The sequence below is a fragment of the Enhydra lutris genome, unplaced genomic scaffold, assembly GCF_002288905.1.
Source record: "Enhydra lutris kenyoni isolate GAN:26980312 unplaced genomic scaffold, ASM228890v2 scaffoldscaffold12, whole genome shotgun sequence".
NCBI lineage: Eukaryota > Metazoa > Chordata > Mammalia > Carnivora > Mustelidae > Enhydra > Enhydra lutris.
Window position 1 is genome coordinate 50069589 of NW_019154096.1, and position 11450 is coordinate 50081038.

The following is an 11450-nucleotide window of genomic DNA, read 5'->3' on the forward strand; positions in this document are numbered from 1 at the left end:
CTTAGAGCTCACTGGTAACTGCTCTGGCAGGATAGCACCAGCCCCACAGGCCACACCATCCTGCCCTGCACCTCAGAACCAGAGCTGGTCTACAGCACACTTGACAAAGAAAACACTGCCCTCCCTCTCTAGCTTCCGGCTTCCGTCCCTCCCGTCTGCACTGCAGAGCAGGTAGACTGGCTGGAGGCCTTGGGACACACCTCCACCACACCTACCTGACCAGGTTGATGTGAGCTTTCTCCATGACCTTAAGCCAGGCCAGCAGGGGTTGTAAGTCATTCTCGCTGGGAACATAATCATATAAGGCCTAGAGGTTGGACAGGGAATAAGCAGGGGACTGAGTGAGTGTGTCTGCTGTGGCCTAATGACAATGACCCCTTCCCAGCATGTCCTAATGACAGGCCTGCACAGGTGGCCCCGGAGCTCCCAAGCCCCTTGGTCTTTCCAGGTCCTGTCTTTCCCTAATCGATGAAACCCTCCCAGTTCTGCTCTTATGGGGTCAGTGTCTCTAGAATCAGCTGAGTAAAACCTGGGTCACACAACCCTTTGGATCTCACAAAAGCCACAGAGCCTCTCTCAGGAGAAATGTACACAGGCGCACATATGCACACTTTGCAAACAAGAAGGGGATGATTATGCTCCCTTCCCCAAATCCATCCAGGGATCCCTAAATTTGAGAGCCTCTGCTCAAGATATGGGTTACAGCATGAGACCATGCTGAAATTGTTTATTAAGTTAAGTAAGAGTCGGAGTCCCCATGTCCTGTGGACACTGATGTGGCTTCGGTGGCCAGTCTCCTAGCTGCCTGCTTCCTCTCTGCTTGACTACTGGCCTCCTCCGCTGGGCTAGTCCAGTCAGCCCACTCAAGCTCACTCTGTAGACAAGTAACAGGCCCCCCCCTCACCCCTCTACCATCACACCCCTCCGTATCAGGCCTCACCGTGATGATCTGGGCGTTGAGCTCTGCTGACAGGGTGCCTAGGCTGGGCTTGGCAAGGAAGAGGCTGTGGAAGGCCTGCATGGCACAGGCTGTCACCAGCTGGAGAGGACACATACATTCAGTGGGGGACTGCAAAGCCCATGGCTGCCCTGGGCTCCTCAACCTCTAACTCCAGCCAGTGGGCTGGGAGAGACCCACACCCCTGACCTCAAGCATGCCCCCCACGCCTAGACACTCAGAGGACTGTCACTTTACGAAGGCTTGGCAGCTACTGAGAAATTTTTAAGAGATTTAAACAAAGATAATAGAGGAACATGACCAAATAGTTTCTAACAGAATGGGTTATAGAAGCAGGCTATATGTGGTGGGCAGGCTATGATTATGGCTGTATTTTCACAGGTTTTTATCTGTTTGTTTATCCAAAAAAAATATCTGAAAGGACATACAGCAAGTTGTTCTGAATGGGTTCTTCCTTCTAAACAATGATTGTGTTATTTACATAATAGATGCTTTAGAAAGAATGTATCCTCCTACAAGAGGCTATACTAAAATTAACAGAATTGTGCTAGCATGACAAAAATGTAGATCATTTTATGTATTAAAGCTACTGTACAAATTTGTGAGTAAATAAGCAAAAAGAAAAAAAAGAAAAGAAAAGAAAACAGATCCATGACTGTGGCTGAAACAGCTCAAGCAGGGAGAGGGCTGCTGCCTTACCAGTGGCGCCTCGGCTCCCTTCCCCTGACCCGATCCCTGAGACCAGCTCCCAAAGGGACCGGGACCCTGAAGATAGCCTGGTCTATCCGACACCAAGAATGGCTGGTGTCCTTGGTCATGGACAAGAGCAGGGTTGGGGTGGGGAGGCCCCGGCTCCTGCTTCTGGCCGGACCGGCAAGTTCTCAGGCATCAGCATCATGGGCCTAGGGTCTGAAGTTTAGCCCCCTGCCCCAGCACACTCCTCTGGCTCCCAGGCTGAGCTCACCACATGGCTCAAGGTCATGACCCTGAGAAGGGTCTCACTGCAGCTCTTGACCAGGCCTTCTGGGAAGCAGGGCAGCGCGTCCTTCAGCAGCGTCAGCATGTGTAGTGTGGTGGTGGCCTCCTTAGAGCCTGGCAGGCGAGGGAGCTGAGCCTCCAGCCCACCCTCTCAGGGTGGCCTCAGCCCACTCCTCCCAGGCTGGCCTTGGCCCCCACCCGCCCTGCCGGAGACCCGGTTCCCCACCTCCAGACTTCTCAATCTCCTGGATGCAGAATTTGGCCGTGGAAACGGCAGCAGGATGATGGGCAGGGGCTTTTTCACCGAACATGAACTCACTGCCCTTGAGGACGGAGCACACGCCGTGCTGGGCAGCCTTCCGGATCTGTGAGCCAGGGAGAGGGGGGCCAGGCCCAGGTTAGCATACACCCAGCAGCGCGGATGGCATGCCTCCTCCACGACCGACGCTATACCCAGCCCCGCCTGTGTGCAGACTCCTGAGCGGGGCAGTGAGACGAAGCTCGGCTCCGATCTCTGCTCTCCCACTAGTTCCCCAAACGGCCTTGAACGAGCTAACCACTTCATCTTTGAGCTGCAGCGTCCTCATTACTCCAGGGGTTCCATCAGTCACCCCACAATACCAAGTGTGACCAAGCCTGGCACTGTTCTCAGGACTGACGGTCTGGCAGTCTGGCCAAAAACTCGCTCTCTCTTTGGCAGGCAGAACACACACACGCATACACCAGGAGGTAAAAGTACTTTGCAGACTCTACGGCAAGGGTTGTTACTTTTTACACAGTGGTCAGGCAAGTGTCACTCCAGTGAAGTGACACTGCAGCAGAGACCTGAAGAAAGCGCAGAGTGGCCTCGGGAATACATAGGGAAGGAGGCGTGACCCGACCTGGGGAAGCATGCGGAGCCCCTGAATGACTGCGGACTGCTGCTGCTGTGCTAGAACAAGCGCCCTGCCCTCAATTTCAGAAGGAAATGCGGTGGCTGGCCACCACTGCCGAGGGCCTGCTCTGAGCCAGGAACTGTGAGAGACACTGGAGTCGCCCCATACCCTTGCAGCGAGCTCGGTATTACCCGCCCTATGTTCCCGCTAGGAAGCTGAGGCTCAGAGACCTTAAGTAACTCACCCAAGGTCACACACGAGTGGTGAACCCAGCAGCCAAGTGAGGAGTGTGAGACTCCAAAGCCCCACGCTGCCCCTTCCTGCCACTGTAGCTAAACCTGTCACTAACCAGTGAGGCAGCAGGGACTCAGGACGGCCTGACAGTGAATACCCCTTCTGTAGGATGAGGAGCTGCCTCTCACCTTCTAGGACTAAACAAAGACGGTGTCAGGGACAAAAAGTAGAGCCTCAGGGCAAGAGCCCAGCCCTCGGGGCAGCCTCCCCTACTCCCCCTACTCAGACAGACGAGCCCACTTATTAGAATGGCTGCCCGCTGCCCCCATATCCTGGGGGCCCAGCAGCCTCACCTTGGGCTTCGGGTGCACCGTGAAGCTCAGCAGCCCCTGGTACACTTGCAGGGTCAAAGGGTAGCTCCAGGCCTCCAGGTCCTGCTTCCGCAGAAGGGTGGCCAGGCAGGAGAGGACCTTCAAGAGAGATTCGGAGTCTCTCAGTTTCACCTGCTCCAGCCAGCTGGGAGAAGAGCCCAGGTTCTCACCAACTCCAGAAAATCACATGGGAATCCGTCGGAAGCCCATGTGGTGCCTGTACCCCTCCTGGGGAGTATCCGAGCTCCAGCCAGATCTGCGGGGCTCTGGAAGACAGCAGAGGGGAACCAGACCCAGACACTAACCCATCGGAGGGCAGAGGTGGAGCCACTGTTGGTCTGGGCTGCCATGATGTCCATGAAGGCCTTGGAGGTGTCGGAAAACTTCTTAATGAGTACAGGACTGGGCACACTGTGGGGGAAGAAGAGAGACGGCGGAACCCCGAGGGGCGTCCTACAGCAGCAGGAGCAAGCTTAGCCCTGGTCTGAAGAAGGGAGCTAGACAGAGGGAGGCAGCGCTAGCCCAGTCACTCAGCAAGCGGGCGGGAGTCAGGACAGGAGCCCACCCTTCCGGACACCACCTCCCTGTGCTTTCTGTGGCACCTGAGCTCCACGCCTCTTCCCTTCTTCACTACCCATTCCATTCCCACGAGAAGGGCCCCCACTGCTCTCCTCAGTCTTCTCCCTACCTCCCCCACCTGCAAGACCAGGGGGTCACACTCTGTACAACACCCCAAGCTACCCCGGGAGCCTCACGCTGATAAGGCCATGATGATATCAGGCCAGCTGATACAGTTCCCTTTGCCCCAAGAGACTCTGGGCTCAGACCAGGGACAGGACTCACCGCTTCAGGACAAGGTTCAGCAGGTAAGCGACAGCAGCCAGAGACTCGGGGGACTCCACTGCCTCCACTGTTGTCATCTGAGGGCCAGACCACAGGGGGTGAGTGGCAAGTTGTGTAAGCTAGGCAGGTGGGGTGCTAGGGGCACCCTGTGCCCAGCAGGATGGTGAAGAACAAGAACACTGGCGTCAGAGGTTCAAATCCTGGCTCTGCCACTGTGTGACTTTGGGCTAGCAATAAACCTGTGATTCAGCTTCCTCACTAGTAAAACAAAGATAAGTTGTTCTAACATTTTACCAAATTCGTATGTGTCAATCCCAACACTGCCCAGCCCATAATAAAAACTATGTATTACTGGCTAACTTATTCATTATGCAGAAGGCTTCTTCCATAAAGGGCCAGATCAGAAATATTTTCGGGTTTGCAGGCCATAGATGGTCTCGGTTGCATATTCTTTTGAGTGTGTTTTGAACAATCCTTTAAAAATATAAAAACCATTCTTAGCTCTCAGGCTGTACAAAAACAGGCCTTGGATCAGATTAGTCCCATGGGCCGTAGTCTGCCAAACCCTGTTCCAGAGTAGTGCTTCTCAAACTTTTACATCGTAGAATTTCTTGCAGAGTTCCCGAGAGAAGTTTTGTTTACATAGGTAATATCTACTGATACTTACCACATTAAAAATTAAAACTGAGAAATTTTTAAAATACAAGCATACACGGGGCACCTGGGTGGCTCAGTGGGTTAAGCCTCTGCCTTCAGCCCAGGTCATGATCTCAGGGTCCTGGGATAGAGCCCCGCATCAGGCTCTCTGCTCAGCGGGGAGCCTGCTTCCCCCTCTCTCTGCCTGCTGCTCTGCCTACCCTCTGTCAAACAAATAAAATCTTTAAAAAAAAATTAAAATAAAATAAAATACAAGCATACACAAGTACAATTAGCTGTTGAAATAATGTCAGCAGACATGAGATAACTTCTGGAAAACTCCATAGTACACTCATGAGCGAATGAGAGTGAAAGGGCAAATGATGTTGTAGTATTATTATAAAAATAATTTTGAGGGGCGCCTGGGTGGCTCAGTGGGTTAAAGCCTCTGCCTTCGGCTCAGGTCATGATCCCGGGGTCCTGGGATCGAGCCCCACATCGGGCTCTCTGCTCAGCAGGGAGCCTGCTTCCTCCTCTCTCTCTGCCTGACTCTCTGCCTACTTGTGATCTTTGTCTGTCAAATAAATAAATAAAATCTAAAAAAAAAAAATAATAATAATAATAATTTTGATAGCCCACGAACCCCAGAAAAGGGTCTCAGGACCAGCCTCCCACCTGCCCCACCCCTGGCCACACTTTGCCAATCATTTTTCTAGAGGATTCCCTGGGCCTAACTCAGCTTCATGGATCAGGGAAGAAAACACAACAGCAACAACCAGAATGGTAGGTTTTTGTTCTGTAAGGATAGTGTAGCAAAATACCACCAGCCTTACGAAGCTACCACCTGAGAATGACTACAGCACTCTTTTTTTTTTCTTTTTTAATAATCTCTACACCCAACCTGGGGCTTGAACTCACAGCCCCAAGATATCAAGAGTCATATGCTCTTCCGACTGGGCCAGCCAGGCGCCCCTGAAGCACTCTCCCCTACCCAGGAATGTCCTGCTCTATCTCCTCATGCCAGGGGCACCCATCTTCTCTCTCCAACGGGAATAATCTGCTGTTCTGGACACCCACTCTCAAGTCACACCTACTCACCAGTGCAGCGAAGTACTCAGTCTCTGTCTCCTTCCCTCCCTGGGAGCGAATCACCTCAGTGACAGCAGCCAGAACAGCACAGATCTGCACGTAAAGGAGAAGGCACCTAGGACATTTATTTTATACTGAATCCCATCCCTGGGCTGCTTCTTTTCCTTACTCCTTCACAAATTATTCTCCTGACAAGGCCTAGAGATAGATAAGATGAACTGCACTCAGAGCCAGGCGCACACACCATAAGACCCAGCGAGTGGGCAGACACGTTTGCTGAGACTCCACCTCTAAGACCCATCTCTTACAGGAATACCCGCACGAAACTGCAAACATTTAGGTACAAGTGTGTTCACTGCAGCAACAAACTGAAACAACACAGCAGCCATCAACAGAGGATCAATGAAGTATTACTATTATTATTTTTCAAGATTTTACTTATTTATTTGAAAGATAGAGATAGAGAGCACAAGCAGGCAGAGCAGCAGGCAGAGGGAGAAAAGTAGGGTTTCCACTGAGCAGGGAGCCGGATGTAGGGCTCGATCCCAGGACCCTGGAATCATGACCTGGGTCAAAGGCAGACACTTAACCAACACTTTAACCGAGCCACCCAGGTGCCCCAATAAAGTATTATTACTACATAATAAGTAATGATGGATTCAAATACTACAGGACTATTGAAAATAATGGGAAACAATACTATATTAATTTAGAACTACTGTTCAGTGGGGCAAAATTGCAGAACACTGCATATAAAATATAATCTATAAACGTAAATAAAAAAATACACAAGAAAGTCTAAAACAATAATGTTCATAAGAGGCTACTGAGCACATGGAACACGGCTAGTGTGACTGAAGAACTGAATCTTGAATTCGTAAATTTAAAAATGAACACTTAAGGGGCACCTGGGTGGCTCAGTTGGTTAAACGTCTGCCTTCTGCGCAGGTCATGATCCCGGGGTCCTGGGATCAAGCCCTGCCTGGGAAGCCTGCTTCTCTTTCTCCCTCTGCCCCTCCTGCCCTTCTTGTGCACACAAGCACACACGCTCTCTCTCAAATAAATACTTTTTTAAAAATCTAGTTATGGGAAAACAAATATATATATTTTTAAGATTTATTTATTTGAGAGAGAGCACTCACATGTGTGCAAGTGTGGGGAGGGAGAGAGGGAAAAGGGAGAGAGAGAGAATCCCAAGCAGAGTCCAACTCGTGGCTCGATCCCACCACCCTGAAATCATGACCTGAGCTGAAATCACGAGTTGGAGGCTTAACTGACTGAGCCACCCAGGCGCCCTGAAAACAGATTTAAAACAGCTTAGATATATGACTGTAAGTTTTAAGAAAACAGATTTAGAACAACTTGGAAATATGAACATTTTGTCATTGTAAATTTTATGACCAAATCAAGTCCTTTCAAAGAAGAGTTAGCATCCAAATAGACATGTAAAGCTAACATACACTCCAGATTCTGAAGACTTAATATGATAAAAATAATACAAATCATCTCATTTTATATCGATTATAGATTGAAATGACAATAATTAATGATAGTAAGCTTATTATTAAGATTAATTTCAGGGGGCGCCTGAGTGGCTCAGTGGGTTAAGCCTCTGCCTTCAGCTCAGGTCATGGTCTCAGGGTCCTGGGACTGAGCCCCAAATCAGCAGGGAGCCTGCTTCCCCCCCCCTCTGCCTGCCTCTCTGCCTACTCGTGCGCTCTCTCTCCCTCCCTGTCAAATAAATAAATAAATAAAATCTTTTAAAAAAAGAAGATCAATTTCATTTACTTTTTACTTTTTTAAAATATGGCTACTAAAACTTTAAATTACCTGTGTGGCTCGCACCACATGTTGGACAGTGCTGGGCTAGGCAGATACATGATAAGCCATCAACAGTAACTGCCATGAAGAAGTTAAGTTGGGAGAACAACTTTGACGTTTTATTCTACTCCCATCACTTTGGTACCATTCATAATTTTGACATTTTTCATTTAAACAATTAATATAAATATGTATAATGTAAAAGTATTAACTAAAAAAATACAAATACAATCTGGTTCTTGTTAGATAAAACATTTTCTATCTATTGTTACTCAGCATTAATTTACTCAACAAACGTGTCTTGAAAATATTCTATGTAAAAAGTCCTGCCTTACGAGAGGTAAGTATTTGGAAAATATTTCTAACCCGAGGGACTTTACACTTGAGTAGGGGAGATGCTGTTAGAAAAAAGCAGAAAGTGGAACCCGCCCTAGGAGAGCTAGTGAGTAGGGAACACAAAAGTTAGGAGAGATGACACATCATCCAAAAATACCAGCTGTCTCCCGCCACAGTGAGCCAGCACTGGGAGAAAATAAAAAGAAGCCCAAGTCTGTCTGGCTCCTCCTCACCACCCCCAAGTCCTCCTGACCCTCCCCCCTACCTCCTTGTGCGCAGCTGAGTTGGACTCCCAGAAGCGCTGCACTTTGCTGAAGGTGACATTTGTGCAGTCCGAGAGGCCGCTCAGGAAGGTGCCCGAGGACTTCTCCGTGAGAGCGGCCCCCCACTCCTCTTCCATGGCCGTCTCAGGGGCTTCGCTTTTGCCCACACGCAGGGACCCGGACTGCAGCTCATTATGCAACTTCACCGCATCAACAGTCAGGTCGCTTTTTCCTGAAAACCGGAGGCACATGTGAGGCCCTCACTTCTACCTGAACCTCCTTTTGGCCGAGATCCAGCCATACGACAAAAACTAGCAGAGTCCAGGCCCCAGCTCGAGAGGCTGAATTCTGAACATGGCCTGCCTCATCGGCCCACCATACCCCTAGAACTTAGCAAACCCGCCGGGTTAAAGTTTCTGCTTCTGTGTCCCGACGGATTAAGTGCCGGTGGGAGACGGCGCGGGGGCTGCACGCAGGGGCTTGGGACATAAATGCAGGTGAAAACACTTTGGTAAGACTCCCCCAAAGTTAATTATAGGTAAGTCCCAACTCTGACACCCGTGGTACCCAGGGCTAGTCATTGCCCTACTGCGGACTCCATTTCCCCATCTGTCAAATGCGGAGGGTGGGTCTTTACAGCAGGCTCCACGTGCGACGTTCTAGGAGAAGAAACGTTCAGCGCCTGGGCCCCAGGGCCTCCAGAGAGGCCCAGACCATCAGACCCAGATCCGCCAGAACCCCGCCGCCAGCGCGTTGGAATCTCGACCCCGCTACCTGAGGGCCGGCTGAAGAAGCGGCTGCGGGCAGCCTGGCGGTGGCGGCAGATGGCAGGGTTGCTGTCGCTACTATGGCCTTTCTTCCAGCGTTTTAACTTGGCCGAGACACCAGAGGGCAACTTCCCCGAGCGACCCATGTCGACTATGCCGGGGACAGAGCTTAAAGCTCCGGCTACAAGGGACCGGGAAACACGCGCAGAACCCACGTGGATAAGTAGACTGTTTCACTTCCGCTTTCTCTGACGTAACTTCCGGATTCGCGTCTGTTTCTATGGCAAAATAGTCAACATCCGGTTTTACATTTCCTCGGTGCTCAGGGTCCCGGAGCTTCGCAGATGAGGCTGGTTGCTGAGGAGTCCCTCGGGCTTATCTTCCAGGGCATCGGTTCTTGGCTACAGGAGTGGGCCTTATAAAACTAGAATTATTTTGCAGATTAAAAAACAACCAAACGGGGACGCCTGGGTGGCTCAGTTGGTTAAGCCGCTGCCTTCGGCTCAGGTCATGATCCCAGCGTCCTGGGATCGAGTCCCACATCGGGCTCCTTGTTCTGTGGAGAGCCTGCTTCTCCCTCTGCCTCTGCCTGCCACTCTGTCTGCCTGTGCTCGCTCTCTCTCTCTCTCTCTCTCTCTCTGACAAATAAATAAAAAAAATAAAAAAAAATAAAAAATAAAAAACAACCAAACGTGGGATACCTGGGTGGCTCAGTCGCTTAAACCGTTGCCTTCCGCTCAGGTAATGATCCCAGGGTCCTGGAATCGAGTCCCGCATGGGGCTTCTTGCTCAGCGGAGAGCCTGCTTCTCTCTCCGCCTCTGCCTGCTTGTGCGCTCGCGCGCTCTCTCTCTCTCTGACAAGTAAATAAAATCTTAAATGAAAAAAAAAAGTATATTTGTAATTTTTTTAAAGATCTAATTTCGAAAGTAAAGCTTGGAAGCAAGTTTATTTGAAAGAGTCAAAACCTGGACAAACTTGAAAGAGTAGAAAATCAGTTTGCTCCGAAACGAAAAAAAAGCTGCCAGTGATGCTCTAAACCTGCTTAGTTACTTTCATTTAGTACCGGGGGGTACCCAATTGCTAAACCGCCCCCACGCCACTTCCTCTCACTAATGTCTTCTAATCCCACATCACAATCAGCAATCAATCCTGAATTAATTTCCACTTCCATCCTCCCCAAAGTCGTTTAAATGGAGCCCAAACCTTAAAAAGATGCTTTCCTCCCCTGTCTTGGGGTGCAGTATTCCAAGATTCCTCTAGAATTCCCTCTCCCACTTCAAATCAACAAACCTGATTTCATCAAACTATGGCTGGATCCTGGTGAGTTGTTTTGCTTTGTTTTTAAGTAGGCTCCCCACCCACCCAACATGGGGCTTGAACTCACAACCCTGAGATTAAGAGTCATATGCTATACCGACTGAGCCAGCCAGTCCCCCTGGTGAGTCTTGGCTGATTAGGCTTTAATGCATTCATTTTACAAACATTTTTTAGCTGCCACTGAACAAGACATTTCAATAAGTCAGACTTCCAAATGAACCAGAAGTGGACAAAATTTCTGTATACCGCTTCTTTCACTTGATACAGTGTGAATTTTTCCCCTTGCATATGGTCTGAATGTGTTTTTTAATATTTTATTTATTTATTTCCAGAGAGAGTACAAGTAGGGGGAGTAACAGGCAGAGGGAGAGGCAGGCTCCCCACGGAGCAAGGAGCCAAATGCAGGACTTGATCTCAGGACGCTGGGATCATGACCTGAGCCAAAGGCAGATGCTTAACTGACTGAGCCACCCACACATTCCTGTTGTCTGAATGTTATATCCCTGCAAAGTCCCTATGTTGAAATCCTAACTCCCAAAGACGATGGTGTTAGGAGGTGGGGGTCTTTGATTTAAGTCATTAGAGTGAAACCATCATGAATGGAATTGGTATCTTACAAAAAGATTCAAGAAAGATCCCTAGTCCCTTCCATCATGTGAAGACCCAGCAAGAAGGAGCTAGCTATGACTCAAAAAATGGGTCCTCACCCAAAGCATGCTGGCACCCTGGTCTTGGACTTCCAGCCTCCAGAACTGTGAGAAATAAATTTCTGTTGTTTACAAACTACTAAGCCTATGTTATGTTGGTATAGCACCCTGAACAGACTAAAGACACCCTTTGTTCTTAAATATCCTTTTGCAAAGATGATTCTCATAAACTGTTGCTACTGAGCTCTGGGGAGCTTGGGAAAAACATAGATCCGCCATATAAATTTCATGAAGACAAGAATTTTGCCTTTGTC

At 49.5% G+C, this 11450-nt stretch overlaps 1 protein-coding gene across 3 annotated transcripts in view; it reads right to left on the reverse strand.

Moving 5' to 3' along the window:
- Positions 1–9403, reverse strand: part of LOC111144799 (ribosomal RNA processing 12 homolog) — a 30785-nt gene extending 21382 nt beyond the window's left edge. The window contains exons 1-10 of one of the 3 annotated variants that reach the window (XM_022499278.1): positions 9179–9403; positions 8407–8636; positions 5994–6077; positions 4260–4336; positions 3722–3827; positions 3399–3515; positions 2163–2301; positions 1923–2050; positions 941–1039; positions 216–307 (exon numbers count right to left, since the gene is read on the reverse strand). In XM_022499278.1, the coding sequence (XP_022354986.1) occupies positions 216–307; positions 941–1039; positions 1923–2050; positions 2163–2301; positions 3399–3515; positions 3722–3827; positions 4260–4336; positions 5994–6077; positions 8407–8636; positions 9179–9317 (1211 nt within the window). In that variant the 5' untranslated portion in view covers positions 9318–9403. The remainder of the gene's footprint in view (positions 1–215; positions 308–940; positions 1040–1922; positions 2051–2162; positions 2302–3398; positions 3516–3721; positions 3828–4259; positions 4337–5993; positions 6078–8406; positions 8637–9178) is intronic. The other 2 variants (XM_022499279.1, XM_022499280.1) reach the window with 2 other exon arrangements.
- Positions 9404–11450: the final 2047 nt, after the last annotated feature.